Source organism: Malurus melanocephalus, unplaced genomic scaffold (assembly GCF_030028575.1).
Source record: "Malurus melanocephalus ecotype Western Australia unplaced genomic scaffold, MMel_1.1 scaffold_93, whole genome shotgun sequence".
NCBI classification, from domain to species: domain Eukaryota; kingdom Metazoa; phylum Chordata; class Aves; order Passeriformes; family Maluridae; genus Malurus; species Malurus melanocephalus.
Window position 1 is genome coordinate 926481 of NW_026623325.1, and position 26362 is coordinate 952842.

Consider the following 26362-nt stretch of genomic DNA (forward strand, 5'->3'; position numbering starts at 1 on the left):
GTATGGCTGTCACTCTTGCAACAGTACATCCCACATGGGTATGTATGTGTGGAAGATATCCATTCATGCTAAAACCTGAGTTTTGGTTCAGCGATGGGTGTTCTCTAAGGACCTGTTTCTGAGATACAATCTGTTGTATTGTACACAATATAGCTTTAGCTAAAGGCAGTGGAATAAGCAAACAGGGTGTGGTTTATTTGCTTTTTCTTACAAGACTTTTCTTTCTTCCTCCCGCATGTTACGTTAAAAAAAAAAGCTGTCCTTGCCAATTACTTTAACATGCAAAATACTATGAAATTAAAACCAGCTCTTTTTCCTTAATAAGAAACCMTATCATTGTCACAGCAGGACCTCATCCTGAGGTGTACATGTACATCTTTCTTGTGCATTTCCCCCAAACCTCATCCGGCTGAGGACAAAGAATACSTTTGATTCAACAAGTCCAACTGCAAAGTACTGCAGTTGGTTTGGGGCAATCCCGAGTACAGACTGGGAGAAGAACTTATTGAGAGCAGCCCTGTAGAGGACTTGTGGGTGCTGGTGGATGAGGTTGGACATGAGCTGTCAATGTGCACTCACAGCCCAGAAAACAAATCCTGTCCTGGGCTGCATCCAGAGCAGTGTGGGCACCAGGGCAAAGGAGGGTACTCTGCTCTGTGCTCTGCGCTCTGCTCTGCTCTGCTCTGGTGAGASCCCACCTGCAGTGCTGCATCCAGATCTGGGGTCCCAGCACAGGAAGGACAGGGACCTGTTGGAGCGAGTTCAGAGGAGGGAGCCCAGGATGTTTAGACGGTTGGAGCACCTCCCCTATGAAGACTCACTGGGAGAGTTGGGCCTGGAGGAGGCTCTGGGGAGACTTATAGCACCTTCCAGTACTTACAGAGGGATTCTAGAAAAGAGAAAGAGTGACGGGCAGATAGTGATAAGGCAAGGGGGAATGCTTTTAAAGTACAGAGGAGAGATTTAGATTAGACGTTAGGAAGGAATTCTTCACTGTGAGGGCAGTTAGGCACTTAACAGATTACCCAGAAAAGCTAAGGATGGCCCGTGGCTGGAAGTATCCGAGGCCACAGAGAAACTGTGGCTGCCCCTTGCCCGGAGGTGTCCAAGGCCAGGTCGGACTGGACTCTGAGCACCGGGGAGAGCTGTCACTGTCGCTGTCACTGTCCCTGGCCATGACCGGGGCCTGGAACGACACGACCTCTGAGGCTCCTTCCAAGCCCCGCCCAGCGGCGGCCGCGCGGAGGGCACGAGGACGCGGTGCGTCACGGGCTKCCGGCGCTGCGATTGGCTGGAGCGGCCGCKGCCCCGCCCCCTGCGCCCSGCCGCGATGTCGCAGCCGCTTTGCGCCGTTGTCGTTTGAATCTCGGCCCAAAATGGCGGCGGCGGCCGGGAGCGGGGCCGAGGCGGCGGCTGCGGCGGCCAGGCTGGAGGGGGCGGAGGGAGAGGAGGAGACGGCGGCGGCCGCGGCGGCAGAGGATGAGGAGGACGGGGAAGGAGACGGCGGCGGGGCGGGCAAGGCGGCGGGTACTGCGGCRGCAGCCGGCGGGGAGGCTGGCGGCGGCGCCGAGAGCGAGGAGGACGAGGAGGAGGGGGAGGACGTGTTCGAGGTGGAGAAGATCCTTGACGTGAAGACCGAGGGGGTGAGTGCGCGGGTCTCTTACGCTGGGCGAAACCACGCCAAAACAGCAATCCCGTTACAATTGCAATCTCAAACACGTTGTGTGTGCTCAGTTGTGCAAGGAGGCTTTTTGTTCCTTACTCCATATTCAGTCTCCTCTGCCCAAGATACGTGTTTACGAAGTTGTTGTTTCTTGTCTGCATTGTCAAACTACTCTTGGCTCTTAGGACCGAACTGCGGTACTGTTTTGATATAAAACGTTGGATGTAAAACGTTCGCCCAGCAGAGAAGGGCAGGGTTGAATTTAACTGAGAACTTAGAGGTGTCTTCAAGGTATGTTGTTGGGTTAGGGAACAGGGGAAGACCTCCTAAAATAAGAGAGACTGTTTCTAATTAAAATAACAAGCTGTRCTGATCTTCGTATTGTGTAAACTGAAATACCCGACTTTAATTCCTTTATTTGAAAGCAATCTAAACTGGATGAAGTTTTTGACATTTTCCTAAACCTTAAACAGAAAAAAATATTAGCATAGGGYTTTTTATTATTTTGTTCCTGAACGATTTTTATTTTAACTAATTTATGTTTTTTATTTTAGGCCTTAATCTYGTACATGACATTATAAAAATCTGCCAATCACATATCACACACAAGACTCTTGAAACCCTTAGGCTGGAGAACCTTCAGATCAGTGATTTCTTCCATATTTGTGATGCCATTAATTTGCATCTTAGCTGAAATATGTTGATGTCTTAAAATTATGTTGTACTTTTAGGGTAATACAGCATTTATAGCTTTGCCCGTGTGAAGTACTGGTCAATGTAAATCTGGCTTGAAAATGAGAGGCTTCCTTCCCCCATCCCCCACAAGTGATGGAGCCTAAAATCTATAGGTTTAGTTGGTAGTGGTGGTGATAGTAAAACATATCATTAAAGAGTACTGAAATACATCAAATACAATCTCTTTAAAATGTCATTGGCATGTGCTGGTACCAGGGAGTCTCTGTTCCTTCCTCCAAGCAATCTGTTCCACAGCAGGTTCYGAATTCTCTGTGCTTGAGATTTCCGGGCTGGGTCAGTGCAATGAGCTTCAATGTGGGGGTGTACTCGGCACATGGTGATTGTGGCGTGAGCTCCAAATGCATCATGTCCCTTCTCCACTGGTCTGCAGCTGAGACCAGTGCAGGGCAAGGCAGGAACTCGCGCCCAGTTCTAACTTCTAGAATGGCTGGGAAAAGCCGTGTGTCACCACAGACTGAGCTGGCCACTGTCTAGCACGCCCTGAGGCTGTTTGGGGTGTTCCTGTGTCACAGAACAGAAGTGACAGTCCCCGCACAGGGAAGCTCTTCTCATTCACAGTCCTGGTGTTGTGGGGCCTGGTAGTAGTGGTAGGAGAGAGGCAGCACTCCTGGGTTGGTATTGGGCTGGGGAKTTAGACTTGTGGATAAATAAAACATTAATTAATGTTTTATTTAAAACCTACTTAAGAAAACAAGCAGTGAAAGTTTGGAAGTGTATTCTCTTAGTRAATCTCAGAAGCCTTTCATACTGCACCTCGATTATACTCAAACAACAGGGTCTGGTGCAAGCTGGGATGCTCCCCCGTGGAAGTRGGTAGCATCAACTCTGCTGTTTAATGGCATGCTGGTACCCCTTTCCATATGAGTTGGTTTGGCCCATCGCTAGTTCTCAAGAAGCTAGAGCAGTATAGAAATGCTTAGAAGCATTTTGTTATTTTTAAGTCACAGCAAAGGAAAAAAATACAATATTGAGTAAAACAGTGTTGATAGGTGAGTGTAAGGCTGTGTCTCTTTAGTATAAGAATCAGTCTTCTGTCTTCACTTAAGCTGAATTTTTGTATCACGCTCCCAAGCTACATTTTTCTGTCACTCTCCATGTATGGGATGTAGTCRTTCTACAGCCAAATTATTTTATTTTATGTGGCTTTCTCAGTTAATGAAAAAAGGACTTGCAGCTCATTTTGTACCTGAGTTACAAGGGTGTACCTAAYTCTGCAGTTAACAGAAGTCCTGCATCTGAAACAGAATAACCCTGCGTCACCAGGCAGGTGAGAGTCCACCTGGCTAGGAAGTAGATTTGCAGGAAAGGAACTGGGAGTCCCCACAGATGAGTAAGCTGAACATGAGTCAGCAGTTCTTGCAGCAAAGAAGGCCAGCAGCATCCAAGAGTGTAGCCAAAAGATCAAGGGAGGTATTTCTTCCTCTCTTCTCAGACTGCTGAGATGCACCCGTACCGTGTCAAGTTCTGAGCTCCCCAGGACAGAGGAGACATCCACATGCCAGAGAGAAGGGAGCTCAGAGCTGGATTTGCTTTGCCATAAGAAGAGAAGAATCAAGAAATCATGGTAGTATCTACATTTATTTAACAGGAGGATGAAGAGAGGACAGAGTCAGATCCTTCTCAAGGGTGCACAGTGAAACACAAGCTGGAACACAGGGAAATCTGTGTAGATACACTGACTGGGCAGATATGTTAGCCTGATGTAGGTGATCCTGCTCTCAGAGGGCATTTTATTTGTTAGTTCTGAAAATCTCTTATAGCCTAACTTACTCTGTGACTGTAATAAGAAAGCTACAGTTGCRTATTTTGTGAGTAACCCCATTAGAAGAAAGAGAGACAGGGGAATATGATCTTGAAAACTTAATTCCTAGATCAAGAGTGTAGGGTTAAGCAAAAATTTAAGAGAAATGTTAAACTACTGTGTTTGAATATAGGCTATTTATTTAGATGTCTCTGAAGCAAAATACAGAATAGTGGAAGTGGAGTTGGTTAGTTGGTTGCTAAAGTTTAGTGGCATTTACATTCACGTGGTCAGACGTTAATTATGCTCAGGTAAAAAATTATGCATATACATTTAACAGTAAATGCCAAATGGCATTTCTTCTGAAACTTTCTTTCTCCAGGCTTGGTTAGCAGCGTTAGGTATTTCAGAGCACTAGAAGTCCATGTTTGAAAGTGAGCAATACTATTTTGCCTCTCTAAAGGTGCTTTCCTTAGTACATTTGCTAATAAATTAATTTTTTTAATGGTAAAGAATTTCCTAATCTAGTAGAAAAAACTAGATAGAGACTACAAGGTGCTGTTTTATCCCTTGGTGAAGTTAAACATTGTTAAAACAATTGGTCTCAGATTTTTTTATGTAATCTTTTACCAGAATCTTTTGTAACTAACTCCACTGAGATGCACATACTCAGATTTTTTATCTGAGTTTAACTTGATCGCATTGCTGGAGTTTTTTCCTAATCGTTGGTRTTCCAGTTCATCAAAATAGAATTTATTACAAATACAACATAAATTATAAATTCCAATATAAAACTTTGTGAATGGTGTTTATTCATTAGAAATCTTAAGGTTTTATATCAAGTTCTTAAGCAAAGAGAAAAATATCAAGCTTGAAATTTTTATAGAAGAAATACTAAAACTGTTTTAAAAATAGTTTCGTAGGAGTCAAAAAAATGCATTCTGATAAAATAATTTGGGATTTATGATTTGTACATTGTATCTGTGGGTCTGAAGAAATGYTATATACTGCAAGTATTTGTGGATAAAACTATTCCAACTATAGAAATACTGATTTCCGTATACACAAAACTATGTATCCACTGAGATCCCCAAGAACTGAATAGGTGCATTACTATGCTATATTATATTCAATGTTGTGGTCATTTCTTACAGGGTAAAATTCTCTATAAAGTACGGTGGAAAGGATATACCTCTGATGATGATACCTGGGAGCCAGAAGTTCATTTGGAAGACTGCAAAGAAGTGCTGCTTGAATTCAGGAAAAAAGTTGTGGATAAYAAGCCTAAACCTGTTAAAAAAGACATACAGGTGTGTTTCACCCTACAGTATCTTATACTGAAGACACAGTCACTATCTAGACTCTGCTAATGAGGAGGGACAAAAGAAGACATCTGAAATGTGGAATTAGAAGACTTACAGAATCTCATCCAAAACTTCTGTTTCTTATGAATTCTCTTCTCCAGTAGGGGATTTTTGTTAACTGACAAGTTTGCTGGTAGACTGAATCCATGTAAACTWCATTTCCATTTTTAATGGGACTGTTTAAGTAATGTACTTTACCTCCTAGTTCGTTTTTACAATATAAATAACCCCTTTTCCCTACCCACATGCATATTGTCTTGTCACTGAAGCTGGTCACACTTTTCTGATCACCCTTCTGCTTTCTGTAGGAAATCAGTGCGTTTTTACATGCTATCATTAGATTTAGTAAGAGAGTGGTACAGAAAAATAAGTTGCAAGAAGGCAGTGTATGGCTTTTTCTTTTCTTGTTTTTAACTGCTCAGTTAGTTTGAAAAAAGTGGTGTAAAGATACTTCTTGAAAACTAGTACCCTGCTTCTGGGAAATCTGTAGGTGAATCCTACAGAATCAGATAGATTATTTTTGATGGAAAATAGTTCCAATTTAATTCAGTTCTGGTATCTGGTAGTTGGATGTTTAATTGGTTTACTTGAGTTGTTTATGTATTGATTCTCATCCAAGCAGTTAGTAATGTAATTTAGGCAAGTAAGCTAGAATCGTAATTACGCWTTTTGCAGTATGGCAGTGAGGAATGATCTTGGTGAGAAACAAAAGATTAAAGTACTTAAAAATCTACTTTTCCCAAGCATGGCCRCTACCATTTGGCCACTACCAAAAAATACCATTTTTTGTATGTTTTGTACCAAAGTGATATTTTCCTGGGGAAAGAAATATTTTCATTTTTTTTCTTTACCTTTTAGAAACTATCTCTAAATGATGATATATTTGAAGCAGAATCTGACAGTGACTGGCAAAGTGAAACAAAAGATGATGTTTCACCAAAGAAGAAAAAGAAGTTAAAAGATGGAGAGGATAGAAGTCCAGATGACCTAAAGAAGAAAAAATCTAAGTCTGCAAAACTCAAAGAAAAACCCAAATGTGAAAATTCCTCAGATACTTTGATTTTAGATTCAAAGGCCAAAAAAAGGATTTTAGAAACCAAGGAGGATTCAAATGACCCAAAGAAGCAAAAGAAAGAAGATACTAAAGAAGTTAAGAAAAGGAAGGGAGAAGKTAAAGATTTAACAGTAAAAGCTAAAGAAGATTCTAAAGAAAATAAAAAATCACAGAAGGAGAAGCATGGAGATGTTCAGGTTGACTTAGAATCAAGCACTGTAGATGATACATTTTGTCAAGGAACTGATAATGAAAATTCAGACTTAAATTATGAAAATAAGGACGAGAAGCAAAAGGTAGTAAGTGGAGAAGAAAGACTGGAACAAGAAATTGATGGAAAACATGCCATTAGTGATAAGTGTCTTGAYGGATCAGCAAGTAATGAAGATGATAGTATTGATTCTAGGGTTAAAAGAAAGAAGAAAAAAATTCAAAAAGTGGAAGACCATAGAGAAGAAGGTGGGAAAGCAGAAATTSAAGATACTTACTTAGAGAAGAAAAGCATGCACAAAAAGCAAATGGGTCAAGAAAAAATACTAGGAGAGTTGGAGAAAGTGTTGCCTGCTCCTTCACCAGTGCAGAAGGGTTTGAAATTGAGTGCTGATGAAAGGATGTGCAAGTCCGCTGACTCCCCTGAGGAGGTGAGCATGGTTATGGTATTGGGGTGGGGGTCTGTGGATAAGGTCAGTCATCTTTGAGATACAGATACCTCAAATCATGACTGTTCATGATGGCGAACAGAAAAGTACAAATTGGAAAGGTACTGAGCTGCAGGAACTTAAAGAAACACCACTGTACAGTGTATAACAGAGACTGGAAAATTTCTGGATTATGAACACTAAAGGGGTGAATGCTTTAGGAGAGGAAGGCATATTTAAATGTGAAAGGATAAATTTCTCCATTTACTGTGTCTTTATAGAATGAAGTTTCCTGTTCTTGCAAAGCATGCTGTTGTTTTTAGCTTTGTTTGTGCCCATCTTCAAGAGTTTCCTCAGTTTGACATTTTTCTACTTGTGTAGTATGGCAGGACAGTCTTGGGCAACACACTTGCACTCTCAGATGCTGGCCATTCCGTTATGGCTTACATGTGGTAGCATCTACCTGASAACTGGAATGCTAAAATCACTTTGAAAGCCCAGGTCTCCCAGAAAATTGTGCAGCAGGCTTGTCTTGTTAGAATTCCTGGAGTGCTTGTAGAAAATGTTTAGTTTCGTATCAAATAGGAATGCTGTACCTGTTRTAAGAAATGAGCTAAGCAAATACTGGAATAGTTATTTTTTATTATTTAATACAGTAGTGTTGTAAGAAAAGCAATATTGCAAAGGCAAAAGAAAAATAATTTGGCAATAATCAATGGGGTTTTTTTAATGTTTCTGGGAATGTAATTTCTTTTAGCTGCTTCAGATTGTTCTAATACAGTTTGTAGTTCATAAAATGTTGGCTGCTYAGAGAAACCGTGTTCTGATTTAACAGGATTGCAGCCAAAACACTTTGATACTTTCTGGACTATATCCCACTTCTGAAGCCATAATTCCATGGGTGGAAAGTTTTTCWGTAAGTTCAGCGGTGGTCCTCTGTTTGCTATTGTTGTATGTAAGGAATAGGTTACCTTAAATAAGTTATTTTGGGGACACAAAATTACATGGCATCTTAGAGTAGAGCTACACAAAAGAGTGTTTTTGCAGGATCTTAGTGGTGAAAGCTCTGGAAAACAAAGAATTAYTCATGCATAGGCCAGTTTCAGAAGGCTGTTTAATTAGCCAGCTATGGTGCTTTATTATCCAACTAGAAGTGGTATGGTCCTTTATTACCCAAGTATTTTACTTATAGTTTGAGGCTATAGTGTTTGTAAGAGAGACAATGGAMAAAATCTTCGGAATTCTGTTCTATTTACCAGTAGTATAAAAACCGTGTCACCTTGACCATGAGTAAAACAACGGCAGATGAAAGTGGGTTTGCTTGTGGCTCTTCAGTCAGCCTTCTCAGTAAGTTGTCTGTATGCTTTTCTTRTGGTTGTGCTCCATGGAAAGTCATGCTCTGAGGTACCATGAAAGCAAGGGAGRCATTCTGCTGTTTGCTTCTTCCAAGTCTAGAAAGCTTAAACAGTGTTTTCTGGAAGTGGTTAGATATTTTCTGGAGCAGCTGTGGATTTATGTGGGTCAGTTTGGTCAAGAGTTCTGCACGGGTTTTTTTRTTCACTAAATTGTTGGCCCAAGTGAATGATACTTTTCAAACAAAGTTGTCGTGTATTTCAGCTGCCTGTCATCCCTTACRTAACTCTGCCTCTAGAATACCAATARTATCAATTTATAACACAGCRTTTTCTTTTTGAGGTCAGTTTGCATGCTGAACCATTGATTCCATCTCATTTACCTCAGAAAGTAAATGTGTTTGTTGTGCATCTGATCAGTACTAGAAATCTGGARTAGAATTCAGAATAACTCATTTTGACAGCCTCACTGTAGCGAATATCTTGTAGTCCCTTCAGTAAGTTATGGATTTCCTCTTAAATACTGAGCATCTGCCAGGATTAACAGCTGCTTTTGTTACCATTAATCATGTGAGTGATCAGAAGCTGCTGAGGTTTGTGGAGGAAAGGAAGATGGTGAGAAAAATGTTTAAATTCCTCAGCTCTGCTAATACATAGTGATACACCAAATTAATCTGTTTTAAATAAGTTTTTTCCTATGTCAGAGACATAGCATATGTAGCATATATAGCATATATGCTATATATATATATATATATATATATAGCATATATACAAATTTTTATGAAGACTTCTTTTGGGGCAGTTTTTCTGAAAGCCAGTGCTGTTCCCTGTGCCAGGTTAGTATCAGAGGCTGATACAAAGCCATGCCAAGGAGCCTTGTCCAGCCTACTCTGCAGTGAATATTGTGTCTGAGGGGAGAAGGAGGATTGCAGTAAGAGAAAGGAAAACTTTGGTGGAGRTGGTTGAATTCCATTTTGGCAAATTTGATTATATATCCACAACTATGATAAATTTCTTCTGTGATATTAGATACTGCTAAGCTCAGACTTGGATAACACAAGTTTGGGTGGGTTTTTCTGAGTGTCTGTTTTTCGTAAATTACTGTTGCCATAACATTCTGTGTGTGTAAATTGGAAAACTTAGAATATTTTGTGTCCATATGTCAAATTTTCTCACTTGAGCTTGGTGCTACAAAATGGCTGAATACTTTGGAATTCTATTCAAAATGGTATTTGGAACAAATGAAAAGTTCGTAATTCTGAATTTCCTTCAAAATGCTGGTTTTGTCATATCTGCAGTTCATTCCATAAAGCAACTTGCATGGATGGGGTGCAGTAAAAATACAAGTTGAAGTTACTGTGTTCAGGAAATAATACCTCTTCTGTTAGAGAAGAAGCCTTCACAGACTGAACTCCTGACTCACCTGTTTAATTCTTAGGAATTTCTACAAGTCTGTTTCATTCAGGTTTCAGTAATATTAACTGTAAATATACTTTACTGTTGGAATGGTGAAAGGAGGTTTTTTCTATTTTATTTTCCACCACTGAAATCTGATCTTTGTCCTCAATTTTAGGAAAAAGAAGTAAAAACCCCTGAAATTAAAGAAAAAACTCAAAAAAAAGAGTCGGAAAAAGAAGAAAAAAGCAGAAAAGAACAAAAGGGCCTAAAAAGTAAGTGCTAATTGCTAAAAACAGAGAAAGGAATGACCCTTCAGGACATTCTCGTCTTAGTTCTACAAGGGCAGATATCGTATAGTTTTGTAATACATACACACACCAGAAACAAGGAATTCTGCTTTCATTTTAGGAAGCAAAAGTCTTCTGTTTGATGGCTTTGGTAATATATGCTTCATGAAACTGTCAATAGATGCGTCACGTATGAAGCATGGAAATATATAGAAGTCTTTGACATTTTTGTTGACCAGTGAAGATTTTTACCTTTTTAATTTAATATTGACAACTGTGCTTCTCTGGCATGTAATAGTAATCTWTATTTTTTAGAAGAATTCATCTAACTATTGGCTATTTTCAGAAGTGTTCTGATGATACTATGCATACCTACTTTTTGTATTTAGAAAAACTATAGAGATTCCCATCAGAYCAACATCTTGCCTTCTGCTTTAGCCACGAGGATGAATTATACAACCCTTATCACCAGAACTGGATGATTTGAACAAAATAACACAATGAAAAATGTCTAAGTTCTGTTTCTRTTCTTAATAATATAATGCATTATTAGTATTACTGCTCTTAATCTCAGTACAACTCTAGATTACTATTTTCAGGATAAATTCCTTCACTATTTTGGTGAGGATGAGGTGAGGAAAACTAGGTGGCTGCACCTTTGATAATTATGAGTGGATATAGARGGTGCTATGATGCTTCAAACAGATATTGCTAGAAAAGCATCTTTTTCTGAATGTGGCATAGATGCTTACAGTGCTTAAGAAAAGTAGTAAGAAACAGAATGACAAATGATTGTTTCTATGCAGCATTTGTCCTTCGTCTGGTCAGTGCAGATACTGAACCATATTTTAGAAGTACTAATTTATGCATAATTCTAAACTCCATTTCTTGAAAGGAAGATGGTACCATGTTGAAGGCAGTCAGAACTCAGACTTGACAGTGTAGGTGGAGGTGGACTAGCTCTTCCTGACTTTTGTCTCATGTTAAGCTTGCTCCTGTGCTGCAGAGGTGATTTACTTATGGAAAGAGATCTTTTCTAAATGGATGCTGGTCATTTACTTGACCTTTGTTACGTAATCTTCTTTAGTGGCTCAAGTAGTCGCTCTTGGTAACTATCTTGATATTCTAGGCTTTAAGGACATCAGAAGTGCATTTGAGTTGTAGAAKGTAGCTTCAGAAGAAAAAAAAAGTCAATATTATGAGAATAACTGCAAAAGAGAAGAATCTTTGCTAGAATAGTAATTCACAGAATAATTAAAAGAGCGAGGTGTACAAGGAGAGGAGAAATACAAGAGATGAAACAAGCACATGGACTTACATTGCCGCAGATAGCGGTTGAGAAGTAGTGGATGTGTGTCAGATGGAGAACACTGGTAGTTAATATTTTCTTCATTCCTGCTTGCATCTCTAGTACTCCAGTTCTTGTCTCTGCAGGGGGCTAAAATGAGGTTTTCTTTTGGAACTCACTGATATATTTTCGGTGTGTTTCTAGTGCTTCTGCTACTGCAGTAATGGAGTATTCACCTTCCCTTAATCACTTCAGCCTTATTTGTTACAACAAATAAACAATTTCTTTCACATAAAAGCATTGTTTGTAAATTAGCCTTTGCTGCTGAGAACCATTTCCTGACTGCCAGTCCATTTGAATGAAAAGTAGCAGTATAGTATGTTAAGCTGCTGATCATTGAAGCAAGGGCAAGCAATGAATAGCTTGAAAATTCACAATTTGTTACTTATTTTACAATTTCTTTTCTTCCACAAAATTAAATATATGATAGATGGCAAGCAGCAAGTCCTAAGTTTGGGTATGGACATGCAATTAGAATGGCTGACACTAGAAGAACTCCAGAAGCATCTCGATGGAGAAGATGAGAATCATGTATCAACAGAACCAATTTCAAGTAGTGAGTATTTTCTGGGAAGAAGGGGTATTTCTTAGCTGACATTTCAAAGGGAAATATCCTGTAATGGCATTGAATTTATTTTCTAGCTCTCCTGAGGGATGCTGTTAAAAGTGGAGACTACATGACAGTGAAAATGGCACTTTCTTCAAATGAGGAATATAATCTGGATCAAGAGGTAATTTTTTCTGCATTAGAAGTATTGGAAGGCAGTAGGAGGGAAGAATACAAATTTTAATTTGTTTGAAAAGCTTTCCCCTCTTGTGTTGTGGCAGATTGCCATCTCACCTTGGTAAAAAATCACAAGGTGTCAAAAAAGAGTACAGACGTGGAAGTTTCAGTACTGTTATCTATTTCTTCCAAGAAAAAACRACGTTTGATAGAACCATCCCTGTAGCTTGCCAGCCAGCTTCCCCAGTGTATTTTACTGACAAAATGTGGAACTTCGCATGCTATAAGGAATGAAAACCATCAGTTCAAGTGGCTAAACTGTGTAAAASATTACACATGGGAAGCAAAAATCTAAAAAAACCCTAAAAACCTGAAAGTTGTTTGCACACTGGGACCACTTCATAATTAGTTTTCTGACAGTTTGTCATCAGCTGTCTTCTTGATGGGTATACTTTTAAGGATCTATTTTCCTGTTAAATAATGCTGGAGTTCCATTTTTGAGTTTTAAAATCTCTGATACCAGTATTTTCACTGGTGATCTTGTGTAGTTGTATTATGTAGCATTTTAAGAACTCTACATTGTGCTAAGATTTCTGCARTGTAGTAGGAAAGATGCCAAATGAACTACTGAGGCCAGCATGTGTTCTGTGAGTTGTAAGGTCARGTGAAAAATGCAGGAATGAGTGACGAAGTCTGGCTGGTCACAAAGTGTCTTTGTACTTACCTTTTGATAAAATCGAAAAGCAGTGTTGTGGTTGCAGCTGACTTGAGCCGTGTTGGCTTTTCTCCAGGGGTGCTGACTTCTGTTTCCCACAGACTTGTCTTCCCCACCCTCAAACACCTTACAGGCTTTCTTCCTGGTTCATTCTGGTTTTCCTGCTTCTTGTTCTGGTCCTCAGAGTGGTACATATTTTGCAGATTATGGAACTCAGAGTGTGAGACCCGTGGACCAGAGAAGTGGGAGGTGACAGTTTGCTGGTATCTGGCAGCCAYGTATGTGTGAATTCTTCTGCCTGGGAGGGAAATCTTGATGAGACCTGTTAATGCACATGCAGTTTTTGTTTTGCAGCRTCGATTTATCTTCAAGTATTTGGGTTTTCTTCTTATTTTTTTAATGGCAGTGATTCTTGTTACAGGATGCAAGTGGAATGACCCTGGTAATGCTTGCTGCTGCTGGAGGGCACGATGACCTTTTGCGGGTGCTAATCAGGAAAGGAGCTAAAGTTAACGGTAGACAGAAAAATGGAACTACTGCATTGATACATGCAGCTGAAAAGGTTGGCTTTGGTTGTTGTTGTATTTGGGGTTCTGGGCTCTTTTATGTATGTTTAAAGGGGATACACAGTTTTTTAAGTTGGGATGATGCCTAAAAAGTAGTAAGATACAGCAGGGTCACCTTACATGCATAATTTCAGCAGCTGTGGTTATTGTAGTGTGAATAAATTCTGATCAGAAACCCTGCCCTGAGCAGAGAATATCACAGAGGAAAAGTGGAGGTAGGGGATGGATATCTCTAGAGTAGAGAGTTATTAGAGATAACTCTAAAGACAGAGTTTTTATCTGTTATGAGAGCTGAAGTTCTTGTGCTAGAATTGCTTGTGATGATCTCTGGCTACACAGGATCCAAACTGGAGAGACTTAAAAAGAAGATCCCTGATTAAACAGGGTTTCTTGTTTTAAAGTAATTGGATGATGGACACAGTGGCAAGCTCTTCCCAAACGAAGAGGAGCTAAACCAGTAAGTCAGAGCAAGTTAGGGTTTCATGGGTGCCCTCTTCTGTTCAGGTTGGCCCATGTGCTTTCATCCCTAAAGTAGATAGATTCCAGAAGGGAGCCTCATTCCATTTTGGTGACTGGTGAAAATACTGCTTTCTTCCTGTGATGTTTATTATTGCAAGATTTAGAAGAAACTAAGAATTGTAAATAATTTGGACCATCCACTTGCCTGAGTCTGAATTGCTCTTTATTAGCCGTGGGAGAAGAATGTTAATTGTGTTAATTGAATTTTATGGATGAATTTTAAGTAAATGTCATTTTATAATCTGAAACAAAATCAGGATATTTTTTACTTCCTTGTCTTGTGGTTTTGGTTTGGGTTTTTTTTTCCCCAGAATTTTTTAACAACAGTAGCTATTCTTCTGGAAGCTGGAGCATATGTGAACATGCAGCAGAGCAGTGGTGAAACTGCCTTAATGAAGGTAAATTCAATGTTTGTCCTTACATGTTTAATAGTAAGACTTTTCACAAACTAATAAAATGTAAAAGGATATTTGTAGAATTCATTTCACAAACACATACCATGTTTGAAGTAAAAATACTATTCATAGGTACTCCAAGCAGCGTTCTAATCCATTTCTTTAATACATTGTAATACGTAAACACTAATCACAGATGCCTTCAGCATGCAGTGCTAAATGTGGCTCTTCAGTCTGTTCCATTATTTGGCTGAAAGAAGTGCAGATGTGGTCTTCCTGCTGAGATAATCAGATTGTCAGCAGGAAGAGAAAAATTCCAGAAAGGAAAATCTTCGCTTGGGTGTTGCTGTGATTGACACTTGGTGTTTTATGCAGGCAATAGCCAATTTGCAGTCTAATTCTCACTGTCTGTTCTGCACTGTAACTCCCCCAGTCTAAAAGGAAATTTTGATTCTTTTTTTTTGTTGTTGTTGTTGTTTTGGGAAGTATTTTTTTTCTAGTACTCTTGAAACAGTCTGTGCTTTTAGTATTTTTATCCTTATGTCAATGAACGCAAGTTTCCCTTTGGATCAGCTTGCTGTATTTATATGTAGGCTGTTTGTGTAGTTTGTTTGCTGAAGAAGTTACAGGAGCTGTTCTGTCTAGACAATGTGGTATTGTTTCTGTTTTGCCTTCTCTGAGGCTTAACAAGTGTGGGGTTTTCACATTTTCTCTGAAGACAACAACCCACTTGTGCTTTCCTCAGCCACTTCAATCCAAAATCTCTTCATAATTTCGCCACTTTCATGAACTTCAGTCTTGACCTTCATAGTTTTTTAAGTTTTGATTAGTATTTGATGCACAGCTGTACACACCAAATAGCAGCCTGCAGTGACTTATTCCGGGTGTTTGTTTTGCCATGCAGATACAAAGAATGGGATCTTCATTTCCAGTAGCTTACTGGAACAAGGTTAGCCCTGTGTGGATAAACATACCAAGGTGTTTATCTAAAGTCACTCTAATTTAATCTTAGAAGTTTGACTACACCTTTTTTAAGAGAGGAAAATCTTAGCACTGAGTTCCTTTCTATCAGGTGGTGTGAGATTTTTCTGGTTCTTTTTTGTTTGAGGAAGGCAGGTGGGTTGTTTTATATATGGAAGATTATAGATCGAAGGCACAGATCAAACTTCAGAGCAGAGATACAGAAGCTGACTTCTGAAAGGCCAAGGATGAAAAGTTTGTATCTCTTGTGCCTTTCCCTAATTCATCTGAGTGAAGTGTTTGAAAACAAGTAACCAAGAGCATGTTTGCATTCTTCAAAGTAAAACTTTTTTTAGATTTTCCTGTGCTTTTGTTAAGTGCTTGGTTGATGTGCACTGAAATTCTTCCTGTAAGTAACCGTGAACAGCCTTGAACACTTGAACAATGGATAAGAGTGGCTGTCTAACCTAGCTACATATCAATCTGGGACAAATTCTTTAACTTCAATGCACACTCGAAGTACCATTTTAAACTGAGATACCTACATAAACAGGCACTTGGAAATTTCTTTAATAATTTCTAAATAGTTCTACAGAAACATATTTACTGAGGTAAACAATTGCAAGAAAATATACAGTTACTGAACTGCARCAGATCAGATGTTTCTACAGAATTTTTGAGGCTTGCTTTGTCTATTTTTTTTTTTCCTAATTATCTCTGCTTGGCAATCCTGAGTGTTCCTGCTTCTGTAGAATTGGGTGTGTAGTATTGCTTGGATAAAGAGAAAATATTTATGGAGTGTGTTCCTGAGTTTCAAGTTGTGTTACCRTTCACAGAGCAAATAGTTAAACTTCTGACTTGTAACTAATTTTGGATTTCAATTCACTTCTGCAGTTCTGCTTACTCTAATGTTATGCTCTAGTGGGTTTGTCATTGTTTTCTGTCCTTCCACCCTCTCCCTTTCCACRCAGGCTTGTAAAAGAGGGAATTCTGATATAGTGCGGCTCATGATTGAAAGYGGAGCTGACTGCAACATTTTGTCCAAGCATCAGAACAGCGCCATGCACTTTGCTAAACAATGCAATAACATACTGGTATATGAGCAGCTCAGGAGCCACTTGGAAACGTGAGTAAACTGTACTTGGAAGTTTGTTCATGTCATGTCATAACTAGGCATGTCATAACTTTGCATTAAGTCAAGTGAAAAAGGGGAAAATGTCAGGAAAAGAAACAAGATCTGCTTTGGCCAGGAGGCTAACTAATAAATCATGAAATTAAAATTATGTGAGCTAACAGAGGTAGCATACACTTGTTCAAACACTGAGTAAAAACATGGAAAGGAGAAAGAGGTAATTACCAGAAGTGAAATATTCCTTAAACTAGAAGTACAACAGTTGTGAAATCTTGGAAGTGTGTAAGCACTGGATCATTGAATGTAAACTCTCAGTAGGGTGTGCCAAATAAAATACCTTRCTAGAAAGCATGGAAAAAAATCAAYCAAAAGAACACMAARCTAACACCATGAAAAGTCAGTGCAGGCAGYTGGATCTTTAAATRTCAGCTGTGAGCTGAAAGTGCCAGGGATAAAGTTTTCATGCTAGTAGRTTATGGAAATCATCATCATGCAGAAKGGCTGAAGTGCAGTGCAGTATATGTGACATGTAAAGTGTTCGTGTCATATGGTCATGTAAAAATACACTCATCTAAACTAAGACAAACTTACAGAGAAGGGGCAGCTCTTCAAGTATCCATTTGGAGGAATATTGATAGTTAATATATTAGGGCAAAATTATAACCAGYAATCTCTAAACTTGGGGAAGACTCATGGAGGGTCTTAGGGCTTCTGCAGCAGGTGATTTTGCCATGAATACATAGTGCTGGTAGAACACTCAGTGCAAGATTTTTTCTTGTTTCATGATGATTTAGTCCTGATGATCCATCTCTGTAATCTAAAACAATCTATCAAGGAATTTGTAGTCCAAACTTGCTCTCTTCCAGTGTTTAGAAAGCCCTGGCTATTTTCTGCCTCAGATCTCTTGTCAGTTAGCTGACTTAAAACCATTTTTACAGAAACTGCCTTGTCATGGTCAATGTGTGTCTATCAAAAACTCCTGAAGCGACAGGGTAAAGTGGATGGAGTCAGGTTGTTTTCAGTGGTTCCCAGTGACTGGACAACGGGCAGTGGACGCAAACTGTAACACAAGAGACTGCCTCTGAGCACCAGGAAGTACATTTTTCSTGTTTRGGGTGGTGGAGCACTGGYACAGGCTGCCCAGAGAGGTTGTCAGATCTCCATCTTTGGAAACTTTCTGAAGATACCTGGACATCATGAGGTTCCTGCCAGCCCATTTGTCAAGCCTGTTAAGGKCTCYTGTGGATGACAGAAATRCACCAGAGRGTATCAGCYACTCCTCACAGTTTAGTCTYATCTGTCAGCATCTTGAGGGTTCACTGCACCATACTCCAGGTCATAAATGAAAATGTTAAACAGGACCAGACCAAGTACTGGTCTYGGGGTTGCACTAGAAGTGATTGGTTTCTGGCTAGATATTGTGCTRCTGATTTTTGCCGAAGTAACACGTTTGGATCCAGTTTCATACTGGGAGGAAAATGTTGGCATGTTGGTGTTTTTAGTGCCCTATAAAGTTTGTCTGAGATACTGTGGATCACTGCATCGAACTTCTGTCCTGAGCAGATGAATACTAGAAGGAATGTTTTTCTCTTGTAGAAGGCTAAATGGAAAAAAAAATTGCTAAGAGCATAAAAGCTAATAATTMTTTTTCAGACATAGRAAACTTATTAAAGGGAGCAGGGACAGTTGAAGTGGGTTTATGGAATATGCTGATTCTTGACTTGGGAAGCAAATCATGACTTGTTACTTAAAGTTTTGAAGGCAACAGTAATCATGCAGATAAGTGATCTGGTATCTGCTGTTCAGTGTATTGAGACTTTGCCATTTAGTCACTATTTGATGCCTTTTCCAGTTTGTTTCCTGTTTGACATTTGCCACCTTCAGTTTTGTCTAACCTGAATAATGAATTTTGAAAGATCTTGACAAATGTAATTTTACTAGTGAATTAGCAGTTAAAATGAAATACTGATGATTACAAAGTGATGTCCAGGCGGTATCACTGTGGTACTGTGAACTATACAGGGAGTTATACAGCTCGTCCATTCAGGAAGCTTTTAGACTCATTACCTGAAAATACTAGTTCASTGCTTTTTGTCAATCAGAAAAGAGGACAATATAGTAGTAGTGGAGGTGAAAATAAAATGATTAAATCTAAAATCAGGAAAGAACAACAGAAAATAACCCAAGACCGTGAGACAGGTTTTGCGGGCCATCCCACTAAATGATCTAGTGATAGGTTTGAAGTGGAGGAAGTGCAGAGCAAAATTGAATCATCTCATTGTTGCAGTATGCTGTAGCCATGAATACATGGGATTTTAGAAGGGATTAARTAGATCTAAGGAGATGTGATTTCATTGCAGCTTCTAGTTTTGCATAGCTTTTAATCAGATTGCTGGAAAATAGGACAGTATATAAAAAATGGATGACTGTTTAATTTCTCATATTTAATACAGCTTGGTCAAGCATCTGAAAAATAGGCTACATGAGCTTTGGGGCTTGCTTTGGCATGGCAGTTCTTGTGGTTTCTTTCCCGTAAAACATTGAAGTTTTAAATTCTGCAGGTGATAGTCTCAGTTAGCAAGGCRGGGAAGTGTGCTCTGAATAATAACTAGAAAGGTAAAAAGCTGCCACATGTGGGACCTTTGCTGTGCTAAAGCATTTAAAACCCATTTCTGACCAAACAGCTTTCTGCAGAGGATTACTGAGTAACCTGACTGCAAGGGTGGCAGACATTGGTAGTTAATCTGATCTCTCTTTGAAGGCTGGGCTGCTTGCTCCCCCTGCCTCCCTAATCCCCCCAAAAACCAAACAAAATCCCCACTCTATTTTAGTGGTAGTATTGCAACTTTTTCACTGTTATTCACAGAATTTAACTGGGAACTGCATTTTTCCAGTTGTATTGCCAGTAAAATTATACAGGGAGATACTGTATAATGACATGTTTATTTTTACTTTGTACTTGCAGGCAGATTGATAATTCAGTCAGTGGGGGAAGTGCTGATGTCTGTTTAGCCRCCAGTTATATATTGATGTTTCAGGGATATTTTTCTGTATAAAAACCTCCAAAATATGTGGTTACTTAGATTAATTTTTTTATCTACTGCAGTGCATTTGTATTAACGTTTTATTTTTTGGACCCAATAGATGAATTTCACAAACAGATTGCTGATAAAATATTCTATTAGCGACTTATTGGAACCTCTGGTTCATATATACATAAATGCTAATGATGAAGGCATTTACTCCTAAAAAATCAGGAATCTAAAAAGGTGATCTGGAATCCTTTTTTKTGTGTGTGTCAGTTCTCACCAAGGTTATGGCTGGTAAAATAATATACTGTGTGAAGCACAGGCCTCAAYTGTTTGGTCTTTCAAACAGGCTCTCAAAAGTAGCAGAAGATACCATCAGGGATTATTTTGAAGCTCGCCTTGCTTTGTTGGAGCCAGTGTTCCCAATTGCATGTCATCGTCTCTGTGAAGGGCCAGACTTTTCCATGGATTTTAACTATAAACCTCCACAAAATGTGCCAGAAGGTAGGGGTTTGCTGTTGTCTTGGGGGTTTTCTTGTTTTGAAAAAAGTAGAACAATATGTTTCAAGCATGTCYTAAAGTGTGTCCTATGCAAAATTATTTTTGTATAACTTTGCAGTACATCACATTAAGAATGCTCTGATTATGGAACATAGGGAGAGCAATTTTATTTTGATGTATTATGGATAGGGTGTGTATTTTTTTAAGATTTCTTAAAATTCCCACATACAGAGTGTCACTTATTTCTGTTAATGGGTTACATCAGGTCAGTGACAGACATTATAGGAAAGGAGTGGTTTACCTTTGTCTTAGAATTAATGATTCAGGGAAATGTGGGCTTACTAGATTACTAGASAAAATCTTGTAGTGGATCCTTTTGTTTTGTAGACAGTAGGTCATGTGCTGGAGGCTTGCAGTGTAGTCCCAGAACTGCCTTGAGACAAATGCAGTCTAGAAACACTACAAAAAGGAAGCAGCTGCAATCAATTTAGTTATGCTCASAAACGCTTTGAAAAATCTGGGAATCAAATTCCCAAGGTATTCAGAAATGTTTCTTCATTCTTTCAGGAATTCAGATACTATGCTGCATCACTTAGCTAAACCATTTTTGATGAGTATATCAGGAAGATACCTGCAGATAATGATTCTTCTTCAAGTGATAAATCAGTGTGACTATTAGAATCCACTTAAACTAAGATTGAGAGTGGTTATGTCTGCTCAGTTTTCTGTTCAGAGTTGTGTAAATCTTCCAGTTCTTAATTATAGGTATCCTATCTTACAGAATTAAGAAACTTTATATAAGTTAATGTATTAAAATGAAGCATTTGTAAATGTATTAAAATGTTAATGTATTAAAATGAAGCATTTATTTAAAAGTTGCTGCCTATTGGATTTCAGTGCAGTTCATAATGCTCTATAGTTGACTGTGCTCAGTTGTCTGTTCTCTTGATTAGCCCCAAATACTAAATTCCATTACTCTCTTTAGGTAAGTCTGAAACTKCATTGAACTGTGCTGAGGATTGCTCTTTCCATGTTGCATTCCTTTTTAATAGCCACATAAAATTATTTCTGCTGCGAAAAGACCTTAACTTTGGTGAAGCTAACAACTGGCTGTATCCATTGGTGGCTTGGGAAAATGGGATTTTTGCATGTTGTTTTGTTAATATATAAATATATATACCATATAATGGCTTTTATTTATATGCATTTGAACCTAACTGCCTTCACAGGTTCAGTGTAGGGAGTTCCAAATAATGGATTTCTTTTCAAATTACTGTAACTGAATTGTCTTTCTTTTCAGGATCTGGAATTCTTCTCTTTGTTTTCCATTCAAATTTCTTCGGTAAAGAAGTTGTTGCTCGGCTCTGTGGACCATGCAGTGTACAAGCTGTGGTTTTAAACGACAAATTCCAACTCCCTGTATTTTTGGTAAATGTTTTCATATAACTGATTGAGGGTAAACTTCATGAAGTCTTCATGGAGCAGCCTGGGAAATATCAGTGCCGTAATCTGAATTTAAAGGATTGTAATGAAGCATATTTTTTATCATGAGAAGGCTTTTCTTAAAATGAAACTTTGTATATGGAGAKAATGACAAAGTTTGTTTGTACTAGATTCCACATTAATTTATGACTTAAAAGTCAGGGACATAATGCTGGACAACCTGCTTCTAGGTGGGTCTGCTTGGGCAGGGGGTTGGATTAGATGCCCTGGAGAGGTCTCCAGCCTTCACCCTTCTGTGATTCTGGGACTGAGGGTTTGAGCAGGTTGTCAAGAGTTCTTAATTTAAAGGTGCGCCATTTCTCTAATTGACCAAGCCTCTCACATTTTTGACCCAAGTTCTTAATTTTTTTTTTAAGAACCTACCTCAAAGTTCTAAGGATTAATTTCTGTTTTTTTTTAAATCTATTAAATGCACCACTCTGCACAGTTTTGAAGTTCTGTTCCATTCTTGGTGGTTGCATCAGAGGTTTATACATAAAGTTATTTGAAAAAAATGCTCAGTGAAAATGTGTTCTGTTAGTCCTCTTACATAGCTCTTTCAGCCATAACCTACCATTAATTTCGTCCATGTTCTTTTTCYTTGTAGGATAGTCACTTTATTTATTCCTTCAGCCCTACTGCAGGCCTTAACAAACTTTTCATACGGTTGACAGAAGCTCCTACTGCCAAGGTACAAAATGTTCTCAAAATTAAAKGTGCATGTTCGTTTGTTGTACAGTAACTGTTCCATAGTCTGAATGCTTCCAGTTAGTTGTATGTTGCAAATATGAAACTAAGAATTTTCCACTATCTCTTCATTCCAGTTTCCATTGGCTACAGTTCTGTCTTGTGACATTGCCAGAACTAGGGAACATTGCCAAGTATTAGTTCTGTCACAATTCAATGCTTTTGTGCTGTGGTCAGGATAATTCATGCACCAGGATAAACTAATGTTCCAGCTAAAAATTTTCTCCATCTATATTGTGAATTTAATGACTGAAAGATACATGCAGTGTCCACTTGTTGTTTTTTTTGTTTGTTTTTTTTAATACGGAAGTTTTTGCATGTGTGTTGGAAATATTTACTAGGGTATGCACTCTGTGCTTTTAAGTAGTCAGTTGCATTTTACAGGTGGTTTGGGCTGTACTCCCCACTACGTGCTACCTTTTCTGGTAGCATTTCTTTTATCCTAGAAGACACATCAGTAAATTTTCCAGATCTTTAGATTTAAAAATTGCACTGAAATTATACTCTTAAGTGTTTTATTGTACTTTAATTTTTTTTAAGGGGAAAAAGGGTGTATTCAGATGGAAGTGTATGTCTGTCTAGTTCAGGTTTGGGACTAACTTATTCAGACACCACCTTATTCAGCAGCATTGCACTGGAATCCTTTTACAAGCCATTCATATTTCAGTAGGGCTACTGTAAACTGATTTTATTAAGGACTTTGTAAATTCCTCTTTTTTCCTTACTCAGTCAGGAGCAAGTGTGTATGCATTTTCTTTTGCCATTCCTACATTAGGAGCATTTAACACAGTAATTACGTGTGACCAGCATTGATGCGGAGACCTTTGTTTGCTTTTATAGGTAAAGCTGCTCATAGGAGCATACAGAGTGCAGCTGCAGTGATCTCTCAGCATGCCGAGTGGAGTGACACTTCTTTGGATATACTTCTGATTATTCAGAGACTGACAAAGCAGTTTGGAACTTTTTGGCACCACACTCTTAAGACTCAGTTTCCAGCTCACTGTCACTTGTTGGCAGTCACAGGGAAGTGTGTGTTGGAGAGCAGCTGAATACGCTGCACTGGTGGGACAGGGTTGTCAGCTTTTTTACTTTGTACAGATGTAGATGTAAGTATTTGTGCCAATACATATAATTCTGTTTTTCTTTAACTTGTGGAGTCCAGACTGCATATTTCAGCTTTTCCACAGTGTGGAATGGTGCATATAAGAAGTATTTAAGGTAATTAAGTGAAATATCTTTTTTATTAGAAAGATCTTTTCATTTGTAAACTAAAGTTTTCTACTTACTCTAATGTTTCTATGTGAAATGCAGAACTGTCATATTATTGGAGCCATGGGCAGAAATTACACTTTAAAATKGTTAACTTTTAAGGTTTAAGTTTAACTTTTAAGTTGCTGAGGGCTGTGTTCTGTTTTAAAACTGTTCCTGTTGCTGTCTCTCAATGAGACAGCAATTATGCTCAGAGTGATTCTCTTTGAATAACAAGAGTTCAGTCTGCAGGCATGAACAAAGACTTCCGAACATGCTCAATTCATAGAGGGTTGCAATCAGGTTCCTGGTTAAATCACTGTTTAAATCTACTTTTGTATTAGAGAAGTAAGTGGTAGTTTTACAGACATCTTAACTTTTGAGGTTTTAAGTGACATCTGGGAAAACAAACGCAAGCTGAAAGTAGCAAATGAGAAAACTTATAACTACCTTCAGTGTGCAAGCAGTGCATTTTGTAGAGAAGATACATAGAGAATGTCAGATGTTCTCAGCCTGACAGATGAGAGAACATGTATTGTCCTTTAATTCAGAAATTCAGTTCCTCAGTGCAAAAAGCTGCTATATTTTTATTTTATTATTATTATTATTTAAATTACCCATTTTATCAGATGACAGCAGTTTTGTAGTGGTCCTGTGCTGTAAAATATAAATGTAATACTTCTGCATGGAGTATAGAATATTTTTTTGTAAATTAACCAACATCTTGAAAGGTAGGAAAAACCAAACCAGATCGTGCCTTTGCTGTTCTAGTTGTCATGTGTAGTTTACATGCCACTATGTGCCTATATTATTAGCAAAACTATTGTGCATAAATTCTTGATGATTTTGACAGCTCACCATCAAAGGTGCAGATTTTTGAAGTATCCTTTTAAGAACTGTGACTTTATATTAAAAAGTTCAATTAACCTGTTTTAAATTTTTGGTTCGTGGAAGTTTAAATCTTTCATATTTACGAAGATGCCAAATGAGTAACAAAGGACACCAATTTTGTGGAATGTCACATCTAGGTATATAAAACTAGAACAGCAGCATGACATACAAATAGCATTTCTGTTTTGATTTAGAATAGTTGCTTATGTTTTTGGAAACAGTATTTATGAAATCTTAACAAGTTTGGGTTTTGAACAGACTTAATACCTCCACCTCTGAATGTTAGATACCTCACTTTGCCTAGTGTGAACACCTGAGATGCATCAGAAGCACTGGCTGAGAATCAGGTATGTCACTGCCAGCACTTGGGACTTTGTGTAGCTGAAATTATAGTCATTGTGCATAACCCTGGATGATGCATAAGGGGACACTTGAGTTTCCTTATGTTGRAGTGCCAGTTTTCATGTACGTAGCTGCCCCTTCCAGTTCTGTGGTGTAGGACATGTGACAGCATAGCATGTGTGGGACAAGTTCTGTACAGCACCTGCCAGTGGGAAATGCTGGAGCTGTTCCAGCAAATGTCCAAATGATAGAGATGCTATTTAGAAACTGTTGYACAGTCTAACCTAAAAATGTCTAGTAATGCACCAAGAGATGATAGAGCACGTAGTTTCAAAGGCTGTTGATTTTGGGGGTTTGTTTTGTTTTTTATCTTGAGGCACTTGGGAGAGAGGGAGGAGTTCTACAGGACATGGGAATGAAGTCTGGGTTTCATGATGCTTTGATTAAGAGATGGATATTTTGCAGCCATCTTTCTCTTTCAGTTGGCAGTATAAATTCAGAATCCCTACTGAAGATGCATAAAAGTGTATGAAAACCGGTTTGAAGCTGGGTTTTGTTGTGTGGTTTTTATCCAATGCTGGAAAATATTTTGGTGGACAAAACATGAAGAGAAAGTAACTGCAATAAAAACCAATTCTTTAGGCACTCTGGAGAAATACCTTTGATGTACATGCTCCATTTCTTCTTGCTGCTACCAGTTCTGCAGTTCCTGTGARCTGCAGTGGTAGCAAACGTTTCCAAAGGCTCGGGTTCCTTCCGTTCACTGTTCCATCACTGCTGTTCCTGGCTTCATTCACAGGTACTGAAGGTTGGTGGGTGATGCAGCTGACCATGTCACAGGTCTTCTGTGCTTTCTGCACCCATTTTCAAAAACAACACGGGCTTTGATCAGTCTGGATTTAAGAAAGKCGTTCCAATATTGGGAAAAGACAGCCCAGTGTTCATCTGCCATCTTAGCTAGCCAGGACTGCTTCAAGTGCACAGGAGGTGTCCCAAAATGTTCTGCTTGACTGTACTTCCTGTAATTCAATTGCCTTTCCACACAGTACTGGAAAACAGCCCATGTAACATCTCTTTCCTTTGGTCAGTCTGTCAGAATGGCGGCAGCCCAGCATCATGGGAGCAGTGAAGACCCTGCAGCATGCATTCCTCTAGCAGTGTGTTTAGTCTTGCTGGAGCCCATAAGAGAGTCTAATCTTTTAAGAAGACAAGAGAACTGTAAATGCCATGTGTTGCTAAGCCAATGATGCAGCAGGGGAATGCACTGCAAGCCTGACACTTCAGAATTCCTGGTTTACTGTGTCTCATGTAACAGGGAATGTATTTTTCCCCTTCTGAATGTGTCTGAAAATGTTTTTTGAGTGAAGGACAACACCACGTTTGGGAAAAAATACCTGAAATAAGACACAAGACACCACTGACTACAAATCTGAGCAGAACCAAGGCAGCAGGAAAAATTAAGGTTTAMATGGAGTCTCTAAAATCTCAGATGCCTCAAGTGCAGCAG

The 26362-nt window shown here is 38.8% G+C and overlaps 1 protein-coding gene across 1 annotated transcript; it reads left to right on the forward strand.

The window, feature by feature from the left end:
• Window positions 1–1330: 1330 nt before the first annotated feature.
• Window positions 1331–25513, forward strand: MPHOSPH8 (M-phase phosphoprotein 8). Its single transcript, XM_057368484.1, has 13 exons — window positions 1331–1643; window positions 5315–5470; window positions 6383–7219; window positions 10145–10241; window positions 12035–12160; window positions 12247–12335; window positions 13465–13605; window positions 14440–14526; window positions 16455–16609; window positions 19994–20148; window positions 21446–21573; window positions 22235–22318; window positions 23215–25513. Exons 1-13 carry the CDS (start codon window positions 1377–1379, stop codon window positions 23254–23256), a joined length of 2364 nt encoding a protein of 787 aa, XP_057224467.1. The 5' UTR covers window positions 1331–1376; the 3' UTR covers window positions 23257–25513.
• Window positions 25514–26362: the final 849 nt, after the last annotated feature.